Raw genomic sequence first — 25433 nt, 5'->3', positions numbered from 1 at the left:
GAATCGACTTATCATCAGAAAATACACCATGGTTTCTTATATTTTTTCTAATTTGCCTATTAATTGACTCTATAAGATTTGTGGTGCAAATTATCCTACGGAATTTCTCTGGATATTGCTGGAATATTACAAGATTCTCCCGTTATACCAGATTGTTGCAATATGTGGATATTGTTCACTGTATTCTTCATCAAAATGTTCTAGCGCAAGATGTGCTATACATCTTCAGTACCAGAGCAATAAATAAGCTTTAAATCTGATGCCAATATTTTCTTTCTTTATATGATACATTCATCAGACTATTTCAACTTGATGAACTACAAGCGGATGAACTATAAGCTGATGCTCAGTTATGGGATAACCTGCACTTATTGCTGCAGACATACCATAAAGGTTATCACTATATGCAATAAAGATATCCTTTAATCCTCGATTTTAAGCGTGCTTGGTTCATCTAAGCATTTTTAGGATAGCAATATCCTGAAAGTGCTCTGAGAAACGCTATATCTTTATTAAGTGAGCTTTTAAAAAAATTCAAAATACCATAAAAATAAAAGACGTTTTTACCGTTTAGAGATACCTCATCTACGTACATTTAGCACATCTGATTCTAGTGTTTATTTTAGAAATTCTTTGTCATTAGCGCCTTGAAGCTTTTTCCAAAATACAGTATATATGTATATATACCTGTGTTCTATCAAATTTATCTTCTTCTCACTGCTTTCCAGCGATATTGGCCTATATAATAGTGAATTTTTTGAGACTCTATTGTTCCGAGACTCTATTGTTTCATATTCTAGTCGTGTTACAGATCCCTTCTTTCCATGCATGTTGATCCATCGGCTGCGTGCAAAGCGTATGTATAATAAACTCATATCGAGATAAACTGCGTTACTGAACCTTCTTGTGAAGTTAAAGAAAGAACTTCTGTCATCTAATTTCCTTGCATATTCTATAAAATATTTATGAGAGATACCGTGATGAATTGTAGATCATCAATATTATCTTTATTCGACCTCGCCACTACATGCAGTAAAAACATACTTGCTGGAGCTGGAATTTCGTAAAAGCATCTATATAGTGTCTACTGTTTAGTAATTCGTTGGTATGATCTTGTTTTGAAGTATTTAATTGTTGCTCAATATAGATTCGAGAACTCAACATCTGATGATGTGTCAATACCAGAAAATAAGTCTGAGAGCCAATGACTCTCTTGAGCACTCAGATCACCTTAGATTAAAAGTGAAAATAGTAAATCTCTCAGTGCAGCATTATCATTAGTGCAGCATTATCATCAATGCAGCATTATAAATCTCTCAGCATTATCATCATTACTATCAAAAGGCAGCTCATCATAGAAGTGAAGCATGTCAATCAAATCCTCTGATGCGTTGATATTAGATGCTTTATCTGTTTTAATGAAAAAAACAATATCTGTAAATTGATTATATAGTAAAAATACAGCTTTTTAAATCCAGATATTACAACCTCTCCAAACATCGCTTGAACTTTTATTGATCAACGCCTCATCCGAGATCTAATTATCTAGGCAGTAAATGTTTTATTGCATTCGCTTGAGGATAGCAAAATAATCTTCTTTTGTTAGCCTATCTTTGATGATTTGAAATAATTCCTCTCTATCTGATGGCCTATTTTGCAATAATATAGTGGCATGCTCACTACGCGAAGTGGTGCATAGTAGTGCAAATAGTACATATTGAAATTTGGTAATCGTATCATGTGTATCAGTTCAAGCCCTTTACGTATCTTGTGTATCAGTTCAGGCCCTTTACGTATCATGTGTATCAGTTCAAGCCCTTTACGTATCATGTGTATCAGTTCAAGCTCTTTACGTTTCATGTGTATCAGTTCAAGCCCTTTATGTATCAAGTGTATCAGCTCAAGCCCTTTACGTATCATGTGTATCAGTTCAAGCCCTTTATGTATCATGTGTATCAGTTCAAGCCCTTTACGTAACAATTAAGAGTATCAGTTCAATGCCGCCCAAAATGCTCTTTGCGAAAAGAAATGAAGTATATCCCAGCATTACCCGTATCCAGCGCTTGATATTTCTGTGATCCTGTTTAATCATGTTATTTGGATATTTGTTTTGTCGGATATGTATGGTTCTTTTGCAATAAAGTATATAGAATTCTGTTGTTTTATTATTTTGTTAATTTTGAGTTGACTTTTGCTGTCTGTGTTTCAACATTTTATATTTTTTCATCATGAACTTTACCTATACTTGGTTGACTAAGGTTGATCACGGGATGAAAAGTACTGGCCAGATTTTTTTGCTCAACCTTTATCTCCAGCTTAATATTGGGTTCAATGAAGAATACGACCTACACGTGTGGTGGCTTGGTCATAAGCCACATACATATTTAAGATTATGTTTAGTGTGAAGCTGATACATGGGTGCAATTAAGCAGGGATACAAAAAAGGTCGCATCATCCTGACTTCGTAAGCCATATTAAAGCATGAATAAATGAATAACACTTTCTCGAATTCTTAGCATCTATGCGAGATGATCAATGTATTCATTGTAGTGAGAAATTGTTGGAAAGACTCGTTAATGTTGATCAGATCGGGTTTATTGCTCACGCCAACGATATTTCCTTCTTGCTTCTGCTCAAAACAAGTGACCTACCGGAGGCTCAGGCGGTGAACATTCGCGGCTTGGCTGATGGTTCCCGAGAAAGATTGTTGCTGTAATGGAGATCTACTCCCGAATTTCATTTTCTACTTATTTTATTCAACATCACTGCCTGCTGATTATAACAATGGCAAAAGCTGATTAAATTTCATATATGCAATGATATCTGGTCTAAATTTTCAGAAAAAAATTCTATTTTTTTTTCGACTCCTTTACTATAAAATGACATTTGGAGTTAGCAAATACCCCGTTGAGAATTCAAACGGAATTGAGTTGGAAATCGACATGTTATTTTCTATTTGATTATAAAGATTTTGTTAATGATGAGAATAATAAACTGGATTTTTATTATTGCTCCTAATCAAACAAACCGTCGGATGACCTTATAATATGAGTGATACTTCCTTGACGCGGCCATTACGGCTGAAATAAAGTTTACAAAGTAGCGTGTTATAATTTTTTAATTAACCACTTGAGCTTAAATTATACCTCACAATCCAGTGGAGATACGCGTTTAAATTAAAGTGTGATTTGTTTGTTGATACTATTGTTAAATAGCTATAAGTGCTATTATCAGAATCTGACCTAATAATAATCACATAAATGGATGCCTGTTTTAGTACGGTTAGTTATTTTCCTTTTATATAATAAACCTTTAACATTCTAAAGTGTATATTATTTTCCCGCTTTTAATATTAGTAAGATCATTACTAATTATGATTAGTAAGATTAATTATTTTGCTATTTCTGTTATCAAGATGGATTTATATTGTATTGCTCTTCCTTAAAAACGTAATTTTCCAATTATATTATTTTGACTTTTCAAGCTTGTAGATTATTAGGTACAAGCTTGTCAAGTTCGATTATAAGTTCGCTAACATAGGCAACAGAACCACTAGTATAAGACTCCTAATTATAGGAAAATCAACTGGATGCTCTGAACGGCAACCAATTAAGTTACCAGTAGCTATGATGAACACTACAAAATTTGCAATTATTGCTTATGTAAACAAATGAATATGTTTCTTGAGTGTGTTCATGAATTTTAATTCGTTATAGTTTCATGAATTTCTGCAGTAAACTTGTGTATTGACGGCGTCTCAATGCGCATGAGAGCCTCTCGCTCTGCTCCTGAGTTGACGCAAATATGCGCCCAACGACGACTTTCAGTTGAGAACAAAACATCTCCTTTGCGGTGGTGTCGTTATGATCAAAAATTGTTCATTAAATATCAAGCACTTTGGTAATAATTCGAGAAATATTTTTCTGACATTTATACGAGAGAAAAATGCAGTAATAGAAATGGAATAGGTGGAATTTTTCCTTCATAATTATGAGAACATTCGATTCCTGTGTATTATTCATGCTTACCTATTCATGAACACAGCTGGCCGTAATAGAATCGATGTAATTTTACCTTCATTATTATGAGAACATCCGATTCCTGTGTAGTCTTCATGCTTAGCTATTCATGAACACAGCTGGCCGTAATAGAATCGATGAAATTTTACCTTCATTAATTATTATGAGAACATCCGATTCCTGTGTAGTCTTCATGCTTACCTATTCATGAACACAGCTGGCCGTAAGATGTTGAATTTTTTTAACTCAATCTTCTTTTTTAGTTATCATGGGAATCAAATCGAAATGAGGCCTAACAACTATAATATTCAGGTCATTTTGGATAAATTCATACTGTTCCACTTGAATCCTTCGTGACTTGCTTTCGAAGTTTTCTATGGTTATAATCATTTTGGAACTTCAGAACACGCTTAGTCTTTAGGGATCTTTTACTGTTATCAAGATGCCTCCCAAAATGGCACGATGCATAAATCTATGCATATAATCTTTTATCTTTCCAACCCTGCTGTGCATTTTGAGGAACATAACATCAGTCTCTTATACACATCTAGATGTGTATAAGAGACAGGATATACGCAGTCTAAACACGAATATCCTCTCGAGGATGACGTGCATTTAAAGGTTCCCAAACCCCTGCTTGTGAGTTCCTTTAGAGTTTATAACTACTGCACAAAGGTCAGCCATCCTACATAATATTCATTTTATTTCAGTTGGCCACGCAAATGCACGAAAGAAAATTCTTTTCGAAGTTCTGTAGAAAATTGTATTCGAGGGGATACATTGTTGTTCCCGTATTTATCTGGGTGCGTGGCTGTAATAAAGAAAGGTTCGGTAATAAATACGCCTGGAAACGTGCAACAAATTATTGATTATTGTATTGTCATCGGGAGCTGAGCTTCCCTAAAAGTTTCAGAGCGCTAGCTAGCGGGAAAGTTGGTGAAATATCGATTGCAATATTTGATCATCACAGACAGACAGAGGGACACGAAAGCGAGCTAAGAAAAACGTGGTAAAATGGGCCGATTTACACGCAACGTAATCGTTACAAATATCGATGAGCGATTGGTATTAATAAACATGTTGATCCTATTTTGTTTGTGCATCAAGAAATGATTTGTGAGTAATCCAGCGAGGTCACGGCGACGAATGAGGCATTAGGAAGGGCAGACCTTTATTCATTTGTAATTAATCTGTATTTAATACCATTTGAAGCATCAAAAATTCATCAATATATACAATTTATAAATTTAATGTTTATTAAAGTAGAAGTGAGGAAGATGAAACAAAGAAAATAAGAAAGAAAGAATTTAAAGAGCTTCATTCATTCGGGTTACCGAAGAACGAGATTCGAATACATTCTTCGGATTACCGAATAATGTAGATAAATTAAGACCAAATCTATGTAGATAGAATGTATCATCGACTAAAATTCTCGCTCCATGTGCTCACAGACGTTTTCCGTCGAGGTTAGGGGCATGAAAGTCTACATACAGTATAGCCGCCCATATGAATCCATGTTATAGAAATATATAAGATAGAGATGGAAATGTGAACTGTACAACAGCTGGACCTGAGAAACCAGGTAAACGCCTTTGCCTTGAGATGAAGACTGAATGCCCATGCCCTGAGAAGACACCTAAATACCTTTGCACCGAAATGAAACCTAAACGCCTTTTCCCTGAGAAATATGTAGACTTTCATGCCCCTAACCATGAAACCTAACCTCCTTAAGCCCCTTTCCGTCGACGTGAAAAAAACCGCCGCGGGATTTCCCGCGCTATCATTTACACGAGGCGGTTTTTCACGCTGGAATCTTTCAGGCTTGCAGCTCTGTTCTCCGTAAGTGGTCCACAGTTTTTGTGAACTATGTTTATGAATGGCTGCTCATAGCAAAGAAAAGAAGGCTCTCCTTTTATATTTGCTGCATAAAAGACAGCAAAGAAAGAAAAGGAGGTGCTGGGTTCACAATATATTAAAATTAAGGCCACAAGAAGGTGAAGTTGCCACGTTATTCTGAAAATTGAGAGAGTATGAAGTAAAATTCTTCAATTATTTCCGAATGTCCGCCGAAAGTTTTGATGAATTATTGTCTTGTGTGCAAGGCAAATTAACCCACAACAGCATGCAGTTGAGAGACGCCGTGCCTGCTATTGAAAAACTGGCTTTAACTCACACTCACACCCTCGTCGACCCACTGTCTGTACCACACTAGGTAGCGGCGTGCAAAACCGCCCTGTGTGAAAGATTACATTGAATACCATTGCAAGCTAAACTGTAGCGGGAAATCCCGCCGCAGTTTTAATTTGACACACGCGGTCGTCAGGCGTGAAATTTCACGCCGCGTGAAAAGTGAAAAGCAGTGCACATTTTGTATGTCCGCTGAGGTTCGGCGGGGAATCTCGCCGCGGTTTTTTTCACGCCGGTGGGATTTCCCGCCCTGTGTGAAAGGGGCCTTAGTCATGCCCATTCGGTATGACTGAGGAGGTTGACGATTGCTGGCCGATTCCAGCATCTGTTTTCAAACTACCGAAATTGTCTGAACTTTGAGATCGTTTTAGTAGTCATTTTCTGGTTAAAATTTTCTTATTGTATCCTATTTACATGTATTATGTACTTACGTCTACCAAAATTTCATTGTTCAATGCTCCTATTAACTTGAAAATTAATTTTGGTACATTCGAAACGCCGTTAAATATATTAAAAATCCTTGCTGAGACCTGGCTTTTGATCTGTTAACGTCATCTGAAGAATTTTGATTGGTTGCAAATTGGAATTTAATGCATTCTCTTGTCATTATTTGTACGTGTTTCAATAAGAAAATTCTGCCATCTAATGTTAATTCTATGGTAGAAAACAACGTAGTTTTCTTTATTCCTTGTAACGAGAATATTCGTCTTTTTATAACTTAATATGCAGAGCTGGGCAGCGCTACTTTGAAATGTAGCAGGCGCTACCGCTACCGCTACAATTGCTTAAATGTAGCGCCGCTACCGCTACTGAAAATGTAGCGGCCGTTACATGTAGCGCGCTACTGCCCACCTCTGGTAACATCTAACATGTTGACACTATAGTAACAGGCTGAGGTTGACAACATTACACCGAAATCTTTCGTAAAATTTTATTCAGTAATTTATATTATGTATGTATCATGATGGTTTTTAAATAATATTTAATACTATTATTTAAATCTAAAGGCTTTATCTATAAATGTAGCGGTAGAGCTGTAGCGGCAAAACCTCGTATGGCTACTTAAATATGTAGCGGGCGCTACCGCTACCGCTACAATTGCTTGAATGTAGCGCCGCTACCGCTACATGTAGCGCGCTACTGCCCACCTCTGGATATTGAGGTATTTGATACTCGCAGAAATTAGATACTTAAATAAGAAATTGTACATACAATTTCTCAATGAATTCTCTACAAAGCCTCAATGATCAGTTCAGGAGAAGGGAGACTCGGAGACGCTCCTGGTGCAAGGCAGCGGCCCCGCCATCAGACAGAGGTGCCTTCAACGAGCCTCAATGATCAGTTCAGGAGGAGGGAGACTCGGAGACGCTCCTGGTGCAGGTTAGCGACAGAGCAGCATTTTCGAGTGCAGTGACAACTGGTGCGGTTGCAGTGACAATTGACCCGGGGACTGGGATGCGGGTGTCTTCAATAATTCACTAATTGAAGTCATAATGTTTTCAGAATTTCGGTCAATTGTTAGTTTTAAATTAATAAAGTTCGAAGAATAAAATTTGCATGAATTAGTCTCAAATTCTCATTTCTTCACATAAATGTTTACAAAACCATGACTTTTGTAAGGATTGAAGTTAAAGCGACCCGATTGCGTATTCATAATTTTTTACAATTTCGTTTCATTTACGATGAATTTCATCCATCAATAACTAAACAATTTTCATACATAAATAAATACCTTCATTAGAATTCAAGAAGAACCAAGCCCCTCAGGTGCCCTAAAGTTGAGGGCACTTCAACTTGAGGTCATCACCGCCGTGCCTGCAACATCAAGTTGAGGGCAGCTTTACCGCGTGGTGAAATTCGTACGAAGAGCCATGCAATAAATTCTTCTACTCACCTCAAACTGTGAAAGCTGACTCTCACACTCTGGTAGTAAATCAAATTTCCTGAAGTAAAGGAAAATGAACAACAAATATAAATGTTTAGTTAAGGAGTGGCCCATGAAGATGATTAATTTGCCTCTATTTTGTCCGGTGTTGTGTAGAGACTCCAGTTGTAGTGACTCGTATTCATAACTCGCACTATCATATCTTGTCAATGTCGTAGTTAATATTTTAAACATTCAAACTCATTATCATCAACCTTCGTAGCTATATGTAACTTAATTATTTTGAACTCGACTGTTTATATCGTATTTCATCATTTAACTATTAAATAACTATAAAATATTCGGTCCTTAAATCTTGTCAATTCTTGCGCACGGACGACACTCTTGTAATTTCTGAATGATTGAAATTCAGTATACGACGAAATTACTTTTTATTTTCAAAATCGTACCATCAATTATTGTCAGTTCGTTTTAGACCACGCTAGCGGGTAAACATAAGCCAATCGCGTGTTAGAGTCATTTTCTGAACGACTTACTGGGGTGAATATCTGCTAAGCGGTTAAGACGCTAAGTTCTACACTACAATTCAATTCTTGTAAAGCAATAAAATATTTCAGTGTAACTGTCATAATTGAATCATCATTTATATTTTCTGAATTCTTTTGATATTGTTATCCCATTGTGTTCATGTCTGTATTCTAATAAGCTTCCAACACGGACAGGTGTTGACCGGCAGATTCTTTCTTCAGCCCGACTTTCTTCAATAAATAACTGAAACTTAAGATCCTTCACTCCAACCTTCGGGATATAGTTGCATCAATTAATAAACCTTACCCAATCCAGCAATCACCAAAACCACCCTCTTCTGCACAGTGCACTTGATAGCCGTGACGGCAGCTAAGAGTCCAATACTTTGCGACGACATCCCCGATCTGTCAGTGTTATCTCCCATCAAAGCGATCGCCTCCTAAATGGGGTGTGACGTCGTTCATCACTCGTCCGATTCAACGCACAAAGTTGTCCTATCCTTATCTATTCTTTCCTAAAATCTTTACTCTCTTTGGCGTGCACTCAACAAGTGCGTGGAAATAGCGCAAAGATCAACGACATTATCATTCAGGGAATGCAACAACATTATGCCCTCAAACGGTTCCCGCGTTTACCGCTCAGCCAACGCCACCGTCACCGCTGACGCTGACCGCGCCAGTGTTGCCAGATGGGCCTTTTTCAGGCCAAATTTCGCAAATGTGGCCTTTTTTGAAAGGCATTGGCCTGAAAAATTTCATTTGGCCTTTTTGTCCGTTTTGGGCCTTTTTTATGAAAAATTTAACTCTCGGTTTTTTTTTTATGATAATTTGGTCCTTCAATTTTATCCAAGACGAGTGCACCCAAATTCATTTTTGCCCAAGACGAGTACACTCAAATTTTGACACGAAACTGTGTCAACACTTCGGTTTAGGTGGCAACACTAGCGAGTGCCGCCTAATCTGGGCAACACTTTGGTTGAACCATGGGACTTTATCCAATTACCGACTCTTATTAATTAGGAACCATGGACGGCAGAGCTGACAGAGCGTATAATCGAGTATAGTTTTCACTTCTAAAGAGCAGTACATTCAGCACTATTTTTTTGAGGTTACAGCACAGCTTCTCGATATATTCAGCCTTCTGGTGTGAGTCACTTCAAGATATCACTTTGAACAAATAAATTTTATTTCCTATGCAAGTAATGATAGGCAATATATTATTTTCCTGCGCATTCGAAAGTTGTGATACATTTATAGGATTGACTTTTAATATTTAGATTAGTCTTGCAAGGACCACATCATCTCTATACCGCAGAAATGAGTTTAAATTTTTTCATCTTCCGAGTATAAATATTCTACCGTCAATGCCAACATGTCAAAAACTTCGCCACATGGGTCGCCTGCCGAAGACCACTACTGCCCTGGATGTAATGGACCATCATGATTCCAGCCTTCCGGAACGTAGCCTTCATCACTTCAAGCCGTCCGTATCTAGGCCGTGGGTCGAATCAGCCCTCGGTCGAACGGCCACTTGTCGAAGGACGATAAATTTTGGAACAGAACTATGCTATCTGAAACCTAACCTCAGATGCGGTGAACGTAAAATTACGTAATTTATCGATGCCCGGAAGTCAGATTCGATCCGCGGCCTGGTGGTGCATGGCAGGTTCTATGCGAGGCCGGAGGAAGACAAAGCCGAGTGGTTCACGGCTGATTGGTGGATGTCCGGAGATATCCAAGGCGTTCGATTCAGGGCTCATTGGTGCACAAAATTGATGGTGCACGGCTTCGCTCCCCGCGACATCTCTCATGTCGCCTACCACTTTACTATCTATTTTGTTAGCAAAATAGCAAAACTGAGCCCAAACTCTCTAACGCGGACGAAAAGCTTTATGGTTGTTAGGTGGCAATTGAATCCTCCACATCATGTATTATACGGCTTTATTTACGGTCGGCGAGTAACGTGCGATTCGCTGCAGGCTGGCGGCTTATGTGGCATTGACGGTAATTTAGCTCATACTGTGATGAAATTGGTGTATTTTTGCTGTCTGAAAGCCTTGAGAGTAAATGCATGCACTGCAAATGGTTAGAACTACCTTAAATTTAAAAATTTTCTATTAATTTCAAATGGGGCCTTTTTGGGCCTTTTTTGTGAGTCAAATTGGCCTTTTTCTCTTGGCTCCATCTGGCAACCCTGGACCGCGCCCGGCGCCAGTGTCATAATAGAGCTTGAGTGAGTGGGGTGTGGCAGCTCACGCACGCCCGCCCGCAGAGTGTTACCTTAATATGTTGCTAGGCCTACTGTATCTCTCTATCGTTCGTTAATGTGTGTGATTCCAAGTTCACGTCGTTGAGTGAATATTAAAGTTATCTTTGTGAGTAACGCTGCGCCTAAATATTGTTGGCAGCCATTATTACGAACATTTGCTCATAGGCTCTGAGCCATGTAGCAAAGACGCTGTTCCGTTTTCTTCGACTCAATTCTAGAGAAAAGTTTTAAGGGATACTACTTTGTTCTCCGCTTACAGCCTCATCAAGCCTACTGCCGACGTGCGTTTCTCGTAGTCTCCTTCAATTTAAAGCACATTAGGTAATTTTAAGATATTTTCTTCTAAACGTAATCTCTAATCTCACGATTTCAGGTAGCGTAATTGTATTTGAAGCCCAACCGAAGCCGTTGGCACCATAATCGTAATCAAAGCCCAACCAAGCGTTGGCACCATAATCGTAATCAAAGCCCAACCCAGCGCTTGTACATGCCAGCATAAGCAAGAAAACGTCATTAATAGTCTCTTCTTCTTGCCTGCCAAAACCACCTTGTGTAAATAACAAATTAAATACCGCGTCCATGCTGACATAAACAATCACTGGCATGCCAGTTGGAATCTTGTTATAGAGTAGTCAATTACTAATGTTTATTTACAACGTTTATTAATTAATTATAAACAATGAGAGTTCAGCCCCTTCTTTAGTGTAAGTTTCATGTATGTCTTTCTTGACCTATTAGTATTAACTAATATTAAATATTATTTCCAGCTTACGTCACTCGAGAATCTGAAATAAACGGAAGAAAATCATCGTCTATTTTATTCCTCCCGTAGAGCCTCCACATCCGTGTTATGGGGGTCGTACAAGTTTTCTTCTTGGCCGCCGCCATCTTGCCGGTAAGTTATTAAAGCACGTAATTCATTTCAATATTATTTCCTATCATCTAAGCATGTGAAGACGTCATTGAATAACTCACACGAGTTTGTTAATAGTGAAGACGTGTAATTTAGTACCATATTAATACTATGATCAAATTACTTATGGAAATCGCTGAACATATTTCAACTACAATAATGTAAACAAATGAACATGTTTCTTGTGTGTGCTCATGAATTTTGATTCGTTATAGTTTCATGAATTTCTGCAGTAAACTTGTGTATTGACGGCGGCTCAATGCGCATAAGAGCCTCTCGCTCTGCTCCTGAGTTGACGCAAATATGCGCCCAACGACGACTTTCAGTTGAGAAAAAAACATCTCCTTTGCAGTGCTGTCATTATGATCAGAAATTGTTCATTGAATATCAAGCACTTTGGTAATAATTCGAGAAATATTTTTCTGACATACATACGAGAGAAAAATGCAGTAATAGAAATGGAATGGGTGGAATTTTACCTTCATTATTATGAGAACATCCGATTCCTGTGTAGTCTTCATGCTTACCTATTCATGAACACAGCTGGCCGTAAGATGTTGAATTTTTTTCACTCAATCTTCTTTTTTAGTTATCATGGGAATCAAATCGANACAATATTCTGCCACCGCCATGCACGCAACATCAAAACAATATTCTGTCACCGCCATGCACTCAACATCAAAACAATATTCTGTTACCGCTATGCACGAAACATCAAAACAGTATTCTGCCACCGTCATGGGCGCAACATCAAAACAATATTATGTCTCCGCCATGCACGCAACATCAAAGCAGTTATCTGTCGCCGCCATGCACGCAACATCAAAACAATATTCTATTTCCGTCATGCTCCTCCGTATGCGTGATTTGCTGGTTCCCTGGGCAATTTTAACCCCTCATTTCACGAATTGTGTTGCTCCCTCATAACACAAACCTGTTGATGTTCTCTCATAATTATATTGCGGTCATCTCGGAACATTCAATAGACTGCAAAATGAAACTCTAGTAGCGCGTCAGCAATCCCTAAACTGACTTAAAAAACTACTTGTTTCCATAATTGGGTTTCAAAAAAGTAATTGAACGCTACTAGACGTTTTACAGATTGTGTCCTCGCTGAATGTGTCTTTCCGCTTTCCTAACAATCTCATGTAGGTACTATTGATTGTGTCCCCGCTTAATTTCATGCCGCTCTCCTACCAATTTCTTGTGCTGCTGATTGTGTCCTCGCTGAACTCCGTGCCGCCGTCCCACCAATCTCTTGTACTGCTGATTGTGTCCTCGCTGAACCCCATGCCGCCGTCCTAACAATCTCTTGTACCGCTGATTGCTCTCCCACTAAACTCAGGGTCGCCGTCATAACAAACACGCATAATACATCAGGATCTTGCAGTATACATGCGCAGGAGACAAGCGATACTCTGGCAGGCTTGCATGTGGCCGGGACAGAGGCCCAGTGTTGCCTCTCCCTTGACAACAGCGCCATAGTTGATCGCTTTAGCAGTGACCTCGTTGAGTGTCTTGTAAATGAACGCCTTCAAGCACCCCAGCCTCGCCTGGCATGCGCAATATCGACGTGTATTTTAGTGATCAGAGATACAAGCTTCAACTCGTCCGTTGGATTGCAACTGTTCTGAAAACAAAATGTGAAAATTGAATTGGGCACATAGTTTGTAAGTGAAATAAGTTATAAACAATATTGAAGATAATATTCAAAAAGAAACAAATATCAAAAATTAATAACCTACCGAATTACGGTATAATCTATGATGAATTCTGGCCATAGAATGAATTTGCGTACGCTCTGTAGCCCTGGGTCTGCATAAAGGGTCCAGATTGACGCACCACCGCCACGCAATATAGAATAGAATAGAAGTGTTGACACTGAAAAAATAGGCCCATGGCCAGTTGCCGATTCATGAATTTTTCGCGACTTGATTCACAAGGGATCCGACCTTTGGAACCCGATCTTTCCATAACTGACGATTGATTGAGATAGCTGCTGGACTTATTGCCTGGTCCGTAATTTGCTAGGCATTTTAAGACTGAGCATATGCTCCTGCATAGCTTCGTCTAGTCTGTTTTTGAAGGCGTTCATACTCGGAGCGTCAATTATGCTATCAGGAAGGCTGTATGCACCACTGATGTACCAATGACGCACCCCCGTCGCGCAGTATGCACCACTGATGTACCAATGACGCACCCCCGTCGCGCAGTATGCACCGCTGATGTACCAATGACGCACCTTATCTTCTGAGGTTTATTAAGCGTTCAATATCACCGTCGCGTGCTCTATGCTCTATGAAGTGTCTTCTATCTTCTTTCTTTATCTTCTGAGGTTTGTTAAGCGCTTAGCAGGAGATTTCAATGACGATCAAATTCTGGCTGGATCTGATTCCTGCAGCGTAAGAATACGTTATTTTCTCGTAGCGTATAGTCATCTTTATATAATACTTGCGTTTCTGGATAATTAATAGTCGCCAATTAATTTAAGCAAATCCCACGAATGATACATGGATATCTTCTGCACCGGTCGTTGAAAAATCCTTCTACATATGTTGTGTTCTACTTAATTTAGAAGCTTATTCTTAATTCTCTTCAACTAATTTTTGTTTTACATGAACACGTTCACAGAATGCTTCATAAATAATAAATTAATAAATTAATCGAATGAAATAAATAAAATTAATTTAATTAAATTAACTTCCATATTATTTGTACAGGTCCTGACGCTGGCCGGCAGTGAAGTGGTCACAAATACCTACGTTGATGGCCGGACTGTGAGTATTGCAAAGCAACTAGGAGAGGTTACTTTATGCCACTTACCTTCCTTTTAATAATCACAGTGTTTAGAGTTTAATTCAATTTCTTTCACATTATCCTTGAAATTATTTGCATTATCAGCCGCGTGAGATATCTATTGGTTGGCATTGATTTTCATTTTCATGGCATTCGTCATATGAAGAAATTTGGTGCAAAAATATTTGATAGGAAAAATACTTGGCACGAGTCATATTATGTCATTATTTAGGCTTCAAACTTGAGATGATCCAGTAGAATTTGTTAAGTATAATATAAATTTGTAGCGTTCCATCGGTAAGAATTTAAACCTTGTTCATAAAAACAATTATTTTCGAGTTAAGAGCAAGGTTATAAAAGAGCAGTTAGAGTGCCGCCTATTCTAACTGGTCATCAGCAGTCCAACTCGTCCTCAGGGTGTGGTGGTGATGCCTGGGCTGGCGTCTCAGGCCTCCGACCCTCCGATGCAAGGCGTGCACATGAGGCTCAGCTCTTCTTCTTCAGCTCGTCCACCGAGATCTGACATTCAACGCCCGTCTTCCTCATCAGTAAATACTCTTCCATCAAGTATGGCGACAACCTCTTCTTCCAGTGCAAGTAACTCTCTTTTGATGCAAGCAAATTCAAACAGAAACCACCAGCCTCTCTATCACTTTTTGAAGGAAAAGAATAAAAAAATTCTATCAGAACCCCCAGAAGCTGCATTTGGGAACTATCCTGCCAGTCGAATGGTTATGAAAAATCGGTTCACTTCCATTGAGCTTATAGGAAGACGTTATCGTCGTAATACTTTCCAATCAACATCTGGAAACAACAGTGAGATAATCAAGACTTATCAACTTTTAGATGAAGGGGAGGAGAAAATCCAGTTATGTGAACGATGTAAGAATATAACCTTAGTGTTAGGTAATACTGGGGCCGGCAAGAGTACGTTTCTTCAGTGGTTCGCTGGGGACAACGACAAGTTGCTAGCGAAAAGAGAATTTGGGACAAGTGGACCGTACCTCATTGAGGATGAAAATAGAATTGGAAACACAACTTTAAACTCGATGACAATTTTCCCAGAGTTAGTAATTCACCATGAAACAGATGATGCGTACTATGATTGCCCTGGATTTAGTGATACTAGGAGCACCAGTATGGAAATAGCAACAACCTACTTCATTAAAAAAGTGGCCGATTATGCTGAGCATCTTAAATTGATTTTTGTTGTTAATCATTCATCGGTTAGAAGAGGAGTAGACAGACAAGATTTCGTAAAATTACTTAGACATGTTGCAGATTTCATGACGGACATTAATAAATATCGAGGAAGTATTGCAATTATGGTGACAAAAATTGATCCTCATTATGAAGAAGTAAACGGGATCCCAATTTTAGATTCAGATGAGCTCGTTATAAGAGCCATAGCTCATTTTCTAGAGGAGGTTAAGCAGTGGTTGAGGGAGCGATTAGCCGGTGCAGGAGATTCTGGTAAAGACAAACAATTTCATGAGCAAGCAATGAAGTTTGTGGAAATTTTGCTAATTATGAAAGATGGACATTATTCGAGAATCGGCATATTTAGGAGGCCAAATAAGCCAGGACCTCTGAGTAATATAATGCTTTTACAAGAGGGAAAGAAGCATGTACAGAGGATAGTGAATGAAAACCTTGCATTCACGGCAACCAGTGATAGTGATTTCGGGTATACCATATCTGATACGTCCAAGGTTGCTGTAGATGCTCTGGCAGAAGGAATCAACGACAATATATCATCTAATCTACGCATTATCTCAGAAACCATGCTGAAATATTACAGACATTTATTAGAAGACATGTGTACCAAGATACGATCTTTTACTAACACTACTGGGGCTGTTGATGCAAATCCATCTGACGCTCGGATGTTTAATGACACTTTCAATGCTGGGATTAACCGTACGACAAAACTTATTGAAGAAGCTGTTAATATAACAACAGACCAGTTGGGGCGGAAGATTAACGAGAGCTTTAATACCCTCTGTATTGATGGGTGTGCTGAGGCTATGCAAAGTATTTCGCAACAGGGTAAATATTTTTCATTTTTGCAGGTAGTGAGTGACAGCGCGTTAGGTTCTAGGACTTGGGGTGACTTGTTGCAACCCTTTGCATCCTATCTCTCCTACTCAAGACACGATATTCAGCGCGATATTAACGATGTCGCAGAAGAAATCAATGATCAAATGCGAACTAATATATCTAATATCGCAGTAAAAATTAAGGAATATTACCAAAGTAAAATGCGTTCCGTTATAATTCAGCAATTACCAGCTGAAATGAACTTTGGACATGCTTTCATCATGAACATGACGGAAAAGATGAAACATTCAAATAAAACACAAGATTTATCAAGACAAATTACAAGGGCTATTTCAGATTTAGATACCTCCAAAATCAGCCGCAACACCAACAATGTTTTTCGGCATGGAAAGTACTTAACATTTTTACAAATTATAAGCAATAAAACGCTAGATACCCCATCACCATCTCAATTAATAACTCCACTCAATGAAACAGCAACGTATCTCAGGGAATCACAAGGATGGTACGAATTCTTAATCAATTTGAATGAAAAGTTATCTACATATGACGTACAGAAAAATAGAATGAAATACAACGTGGCCAACATTGCGGACTGGGGACATGATGGTAAACAGCAGGGAATATCAATAACTCGACATAACTTCAGACAATTTATGGAAAATATAGTCCTATTTGATGTGATGGGATATAATAAGGTACAAAATATAGAAGCTGATGATATACGCGTGGAGGACTTGAGACAAGTGGCTCGTTTGACTTTGAACAAATTCCATGCCTCATGTCAATCAAATAAACTCACAATCAAAGGAGGTTACATAAGACTTAGTGAAGCAATATTGGAAATTGTGAATTGCGAGGGCAACACCATTGAAATATTTGCTCTGAACAAAATATTTATTGACGAAAATTTAAATAAAACAGGGGAAAAGCTCAAACTTACCATAATAGCCCCGACATGGGAGGTAATAGGTAGTAGAGTAATAAACTTGAGTGGGGCTGACGGTCAGCTGCATAATCCCCCCAAGGCAACGAATTACTGGGGGAATTACAGTCCTCGTGGAGCTGACGGTATGCCAGGCTTTCACGGTGGGCCAGCTGGGAGTTTTTTTGGCATTGGCACAACATTTAATAATGGGAATATGTTAAATGTTATTGCTAGTGGCGGAAATGGTGGAATTGGTCAGCATGGCGGTGATGGTGCAAACGGTCGTGAAGGAGATTCTCCCGTAAACAGATTTTGGAACTCAAAGTCAGCATATACCTGCAAGAATGTCTGTAATAACGGTCGATTTGCCGGTGGTTACGACTGTATCGTAGGAAGCCAGGTAGAGTTTTTCATAGTTGTTTGTCACGATCGAATGTACACAATTCGCATTGAAGGTGAAGATGGCACAATTGGTGGAGATGGTGGGGATGGAGGACCAAAAGGACTCGGGGGTAAAGCAGGTGATATCAAGATAGTTACGTTGGGTGGTGATACAGGAATATCAAGTACTAATAATGATGGAAGAGATGGGATATCAGGCAGAGGTGGTCAAGGAGGAGCTGGCGGAAAGCGCGGGAATTCCCTAAAAGTAAAGTGCAAAGCCTCTTACTGTTTTTTCATTCCAACTTACAATTTCCATAGCGAAGATATCATATTTGGGGGATACAATCTTCCTGGAAGAAATGGAATGGATGGAGATAGTCGGGCGAATATTGAAAACATAGAACCAGCAGCCATCATTGATTATAAAGCTGAGATTATCAACGATTATAAAGGTTATGTGAGAGAAAACCTCCAAGTTGATCGTGGTGGCCTCATAAGGAAAAATGATCTTATCAAATTTTTCAGTGAATTGGACATTAGTGGTGATGTTAAACGCTTGTATGATACATCAGGACTAGTAGGGGAGCTGCGAGGCTTAGAAAGACAGTCTAATCTATTACAAGAGAAAGATTCTGTATTCTTTTATGAATCATTATTAGATAGGATCAATGCATTTGCAAATGATTTTAAAGCTCAAGAAAGATCGAAAGAACATAATAAGACGCTCGGCTATATGTATACAGCTGTTTTGGGCAAACTTTATGATTTGAAAAGTGATTCAGACGCAACTTTGGTGATCGATATAAAAGGATATTTTGATATATTAACGTCTAATATGAACGCCTTGGGAAAATTACAAGAAAAATATAAAATGGTGAGCGTAATAAACAATTTTAGGGATCAATATAAAGACAGTCTCGACAAAAAAATGGAAGAATCTCAACGTTTCATCGAAGAAGAGATTACACCTGCCATAGATCAAATACACGAGCAAATATATGATAAAATGGACAAGCTACTGTCAGTAATTAAAGAACTCCAAAAAGAGGCTGACAACAAAAGGGTTGAGTTACTCAAGAAGACGAAGGAATTAGAACATGCATTAGTTCTTTCTGATTTGTTTGGTAATTTAAAAAGTGTATGGCAAGTAGCTAATATGTTGGGACCTGTTGGAGAGACATTGAAGGGGCTCGTAGGAGCCTTGACTTCGGTGCCGGACTCTTTCGTATCAGGCGCTCAGACCGCGGGACAACAATCACCATCATTGCCTTTAGGTATTATGGCTGACCTACGGCTTTTGAAAGCTCAAGTCAAAAGTATCAAGGACAAACAAATGACGAAGAACCATCGAATAATAGATTACATTGATCATGAAATCACTTCAAATGTATTGCTGAATGATATACGAGAAAGTCTACATAAAATTAAAACGGGTCAATTTCCAATTCATGATGCTGATGGAGCACCAAATCTCAAACAGTTTTCAGAGGAGCTTACGGTCAAAATCAAGAAATTGCTAATAACAAAAGAAAACGAGTTGAGGACTAACACAGCTATTGATGACGAAAGTGTCACGCAGGCATTAGATGCCATAGCTAAAGTTCGTCAGTTGATCCAGATTAGTGAAGTGAGCGCTGATACGTATGTCAACAACAAGGATGATCAGGCGAAACTTGATGCGCTGAGTAACGCTATCCAACAGGCAGAAGAAGAGCACCAGAGACTTAAGCAATATGAAAATAAAATTGAAAGTGCATTAGCACCCACCTTAGAAAATATGGAAGAAGATCTCAAAGAAATAGAGAGTAAGCTGGTTACAAAATCTCAAGTTGCGCTTGACGTAAACAAATGGCAGGTTCAGAGCGTGCTCAGAGACATGAAATTATCCGTGCGTCAGTTAACTAAAGAGTTCCAATTAGGAGAAGATTTGACGCGTTGTATTGAAAAGTTGGAAGAATCTATGACCACCTTAATCGGTATTTACGATCGCATGCAAGACTGCCAAGAACAACAAAACTTAGCTAACTATATTGCAGCCGTCGCCGCTTACCATGGTCCTGATGATGTTGATCAAGTTGAATTAGAAATACTCATCAGATCTAACCTTATACTAACGCAATACAAAACAGCTGTTAATGCATTCAAGCAGTGGGTATTTCCATTTGCTGGTCTTTATCTGGAAAGGATTATGTCGCCATCCCATCTTGCGATTAATAATGGCAATATTGAGGATTTAGCTACAAAGGCTGTAGAACAAATAGAATATATAAGAGCACGAGTAGACGAATATATGACAGCTATTCAGCGTCATGATCAACATATACACGAAGGATTATTTGACAGCCATCACGATTCTTCCCATCCGTTTTTCGTATGGAGAAATGAGGACCACAAAGAGGAGATAAGCAAGCTATTGTCAGGCGAGGCAATAGTCGTAAAAGCTGACATAAGAGGCAGTGCACCAGACAAAGATGCCATTAAGTTCAATTTATTGGAACTGAACCTCAAAGTAACTAATGCGACCAGGCAGCGGGAGCTAAACGATAAACTTAAAAGTTTTAAGGTAAGCGCCACCCACTTTGGTAATTCATATTATAGGTATGATGATAAGTTATATGCTATAGGCAGTCATAGCGAAAACATCGAATATTCATTTGAAAAAGACGTTATTGGTGTACCAATACATAGAAATCAGGTGTATAATAAAATCAAAGCAGGTGATTTCATGCTTAGTCCATATGCCATGTGGAGAATTCAGTTAAAACAACTCAAACATTCGATTCCTTTCAATCAGTTAGCACTATATAAAGATGAAGCTGACTTGGAGTTAGTAGGTAGCGGTTGGTATGTTACCAGTAGCGCTGGCATGCCAAACCTGAATGTCGAGAAGTACCATAGAGCAGGTACCATAAGTACCATGCTATGTTGTTCGTTGACTATGATATGCATGATGGATACGAACTCTTCGAACTATAGACGATACTGTCACATAAACTTTCACATTTTGAAGGTAAAAGATTATTTGAAACATGACATCAGATAAGGATAAATAGGAACATTGCGCAACTTTACAAGGCGAAACTGGTCCTGTGCTCTTTATTCAAAGCCCAGTAGACATGTGGTAGAACATACATGGTTGAAAGCCTGACAGAGCAGTTATCCGAAAAGGCTTGGCAGCAATATTTGTAACACACTCAGAATAATAGGAAGACAATGTCTAAATAACGATGCACTTCATAAACTTGAGTGCAAGGACAAGTATTTTATTATTTGTAGAATATGACCCATTTATTTTTCTGAATTCACGCAAGAATTCAAGCTCGTAGATAACTTGGCAAGTTTTGCAAGCTTGACAAGTTTAAGCTCAGAAGTGTATATTTGTGAGCTCAGAAGTGTAGTAGCGAAGCCTTAACGATTGACGATTCCTGATAGTTTGCTTTATGATTTTACCCGACTCCGTCGTGCCAGTATAAATAAATATCAGGTGGGCCAGGCCAGTGCAGCAATTTGTAGTGATCCGAGTACCGCGCGAGCCAGGCTAGGGCACCAACTTGTAATGACCCGAGTACCGCGCGAGCCAGGTTAGGGCAGCAACTTGTAGTGATCCGAGTACCTCGCTAGCCAGGCTAGGGCTGCAACTTGTAATGACCCGAGTACCGTGCGAGCCAGGCTAGGGCTGCAACTTGTAATGACCCGAGTACCGCGCGAGCCAGGCTAGGGCTGTAACTTGTAATGACCCGAGTACCGCGCGAGCCAGGCTAGGGCAGCAACTTGTATTGACCCGAGTACCGCGCGAGCCAGGCTAGGGCTGCAACTTGTAATGACCCGAGTACCGCGCGAGCCAGGCTAGGGCAGCAACTTGTTACGACCCGAGTACCGCGTGAGCCAGGCTAGGGCAGCAACTTGTAATGACCCGAGTACCGCGCGAGCCAGGTTAGGGCAGCAACTTGTAGTGGCCCGAGTACCACGCGAGCCAGGCTAGGGCTGCAACTTGTAATGACCCGAGTACCGCGCGAGCCAGGCTAGGGCTGCAACTTGTAGTGATCCGAGTACCGCGCGAGCCAGGCCAGGGTAAAAACTTTCAGTGACCCGAGTACAGTGCGGGCCAGCCTAGGGCAGCAAATCATCAATTGATGAACGGATTTTATTTCGAGGTGATATCTACAACTGGTGAGTGTTGCAAAGGTCGCACTGATTGATGGATTTCAAGCGATTAGCATAATTTATTGCTTAATATTAATTGTAAAAGATAGTCTCCGGCAGTCGTGTGTAAAGATAGATGATATTCTAGCTTTATTTTAACTTGGTTATTGTTAAATATGTATTCATTTATGAATGTAACGAATTGTGTCCGTGTGGTTAAAAGTTTAAGCTATACCTTAAGCTGTTGTTAAGATATTTTTTCAATATACTAAGTTGGATCGTTGTACGTTTGCGGCTGCGGCATTGCGTTATCATATAATGACTAGTTGAGAGCACTAGGTGAATACAATATCGAGATTTCTCCTTCATTTCATCATTATGTACAGATTAACTGAAATAGAGCGTGTGATTTTAAGAGGCAATATTATTATAATATTAATAAACTTTCCTCTTGTGGCGATACATCTGAATATTATGAACGTGTTAATAATAGTGGTGTAATGTTCAATAGAGGATAATTTAATAAGCTGCAGACCAATGAAGATCTCCTGCTTTATTTTGGCTTTGATGGAGGCTACGAAGACGGAAAACATCTGTCGTGACTTGGTCGTAAGGAACATTCATTTCTATATCAATGTGGCTGATGTTATGAAGTAGATGTAACCTTACATATATTTGTCAAAATTTTTGTGCCTGTTCCAACTTGATGATTGGCCCCACATAATTAATATATGGGCGCGTATCCACGCTACTAATCGTGTCGGGATATTGCCAGAAGCTTGTTGGAGTAAGGCATTGCGAAACTTTGAGGAACTGATTGGATCAAATTGAAATTTGATTTTTGAACTAATATATCTTAATTTAATTTCACAAGAAAGATTTTTTCACAATTTGAAGTGGGAGTCGAGTGCGAGTTCTATGTTCTAAGCAGTTAAACCAAACAACGTTGTGACGCTCTGGATTTGTCAGCCTATATAGGAATAGCATGGATACTTGAACAAAAAACTTGTGTAAAAGGGTTGTTATTGTTAAAATGTAACTTCTTGTCAATACCATTGATATTCAATTGCGCATGCTGATCGAATTGGTCTACCGGAGGCTCACGAATATGCCTTCGCGGCTTGTCTGATGGTTCTCTAGATTAATGGTTGTTGTAATAAAGGGTGCTCCCAAATTGTTTCAATTGCTACTTATTCTATTCAAATTTTAGACTTTTGTTACCACAATAACGAAATTTGATTGATGTTTCTTCCTATACACAATGCTATCAGGGTAGTGTTGTAAGAAAAAATATATTATTCATTAAACTTGTTCGATGTAGATTATCTTGCAGTGTTTGCAATTATACGTTGGTTTTTATACCCGAAATATTTTTATATAGACATGTTTTTCAATGTGATGATTATGACTTGTGATTATGATGCACCGTGATGTTTTATTTCTTTAAAATATTACAATGTATCCTTCATATGATCTATTAAATTTACAATGGAATGGGTTCAAGGAACACGACCGATATGAGGCCCTGAAGCAAATAATTTGAATATTCGCAATAGATGGATAAGTTTTTCACGTTGATTTAAATTTAAATTAGTTCTTCCGATTGCAAACGATGGCCGTTGATAGCCTTAAGAATATAATTGGTTTGAGTGGCTTGCGTGGACGGCGCTGAGTTGACAATTTACAAGTCCTGACAACGGCAAGTCACGGAGTGTTCATTCAACGGTGGACGCATATTGTCTATAGGAAGACTTGATTCTTAAAAAGATACAGACCAAGCAGTGGACAGCAGGCACGATCGTGCTGTAATGAACCTCCTATGAACTCCAGAGGAGTAATCGGCCTAAGCTCGTAGGCCTCGATACTAAATTTACCGACGGTAAATATGGTAAACCTTGTAATATAAGTAAAATATACCTTGACGGATCCATTGCATTTGAAATAAAGTTTAAATTTAGCATGTTTTTCATCTTTTAATTAACCCAGCAGAGCCCATACCTTACAAAACTTCTAAGAACCATTTCATTCTCTTTATCCTGGAGTTCACATTAACTTCTTTTATTCTTCGTTTCAATAATTCCTAACATCCTGAAATTTTTTACACTGTTTGCTCATCATTTAACCTCTTTCCTCTTTACAGAGCAATAAAAATTTCAAATTATACATAAAAATATCTCTAGGGATTTTTGTGCACAGGCTCAGTAGTTCACGTTTATTGGAGTTTCGGTTGATCGGATTACTTCCAAGTTGACATCTGCATTCTCGCAAACAAGTAACACATGTATTCTGCAATATAAAAGACAGATCAGGCTAAATTTTTATTTTCACAAACAATATCCAGCATGCAACAAGCCAAAGAGAATTAGTATTTAATTGACTGAGGGAATCTGTATACATGTTCATATTCAGTATTTGACATGTTCGTAAAATCATCTACGTCCAAATGAGTGAATTAATATATTGTTTAGTTTCAAAACTGTTGTCTATTCGCCGTCACATTTAATTTCATTCAAATCATGTATTTTATTGATTTTATTTGTGTTTTTTGTATGTTTTAATTTGATAGTCAAATAAAGCTTACAACAGTGTTTGTTTCCATTTTTACCAGTTTACGTAGTTAGATTTGGTTCTTGGCTGTCATTAAACGATGAAAATCATGCAAGAGAAACCTATCGATAATTTATGAAATTTCTTATGATAGCTTCTTGTAAACCACTCGCATGCTCGTCTGATCATTTCCTTCAAGGCTTACTATTGACAAAAATGTATTTGATTTTTTACACCACCTCGATGGTATATCTGTTTACACCACCAGGATGATATATAAATTCAAGCAGATTTTCCTCAAGCATCAGTAGGTGTTATGAGCTGCACGCTTCATGTGTTCCAAGATAATCCTGAGAAATTCTCAATTTTATTAAGGGCTGATTACCTGACCGTCAATTTCCCGTCGAATATTATTTACCAGTATTTTTGACTGAGTAGATTTCATAATGGTCATCGGAACGATGGAATTCATCATTTATGTCTAATCTTTTAGATGGATGACATCTAACAACAGCAGGCGATTTCTCTACAGGTTTATATTTATCGAACTGGCAGTAATTATAAATTAACACGTTGACTTCGAAGTGCGTACCATGAAGTGTACTTTTCCAGGACGTAGTGGAACATAATTAGAACATAGTCCGCGTAGTTGAACAAAAACAACTACGCAAACAAAAAAAAAAAATACCTAAAAAAATACTTAAAAAAAACTTTTTAAAAAAACACGTTTTTCTTGTGGACTAAAAAGTAGAAAATAAAATACTTAAAAAAAAC

At 38.5% G+C, this 25433-nt stretch overlaps 1 protein-coding gene across 5 annotated transcripts in view; it reads left to right on the top strand.

Annotated features, from left to right (window-relative positions):
• LOC108664972 overlaps positions 1 to 24700 on the top strand; it is a 29099-nt gene extending 4399 nt beyond the window's left edge. The window contains exons 1-4 of one of the 5 annotated variants that reach the window (XM_047881688.1): positions 10913 to 11168; positions 11720 to 11782; positions 14521 to 14577; positions 15013 to 24700. In XM_047881688.1, the coding sequence (XP_047737644.1) occupies positions 11738 to 11782; positions 14521 to 14577; positions 15013 to 21012 (6102 nt within the window). In that variant the 5' untranslated portion in view covers positions 10913 to 11168; positions 11720 to 11737 and the 3' untranslated portion in view covers positions 21013 to 24700. Of the gene's footprint in view, positions 1 to 10912; positions 11209 to 11255; positions 11440 to 11719; positions 11783 to 14520; positions 14578 to 15012 lie in introns of those variants that run through there. The other 4 variants (XM_047881687.1, XM_018151681.2, XM_018151680.2 and 1 more) reach the window with 4 other exon arrangements.
• Positions 24701 to 25433: the final 733 nt, after the last annotated feature.

The sequence above is a fragment of the Hyalella azteca genome, unplaced genomic scaffold, assembly GCF_000764305.2.
Source record: "Hyalella azteca isolate HAZT.00-mixed unplaced genomic scaffold, Hazt_2.0.2 contig8596, whole genome shotgun sequence".
Lineage (NCBI taxonomy): Eukaryota > Metazoa > Arthropoda > Malacostraca > Amphipoda > Hyalellidae > Hyalella > Hyalella azteca.
Note: the sequence above shows the minus strand (reverse complement) of the source record. Positions and strands in the feature narration are given on the sequence as shown.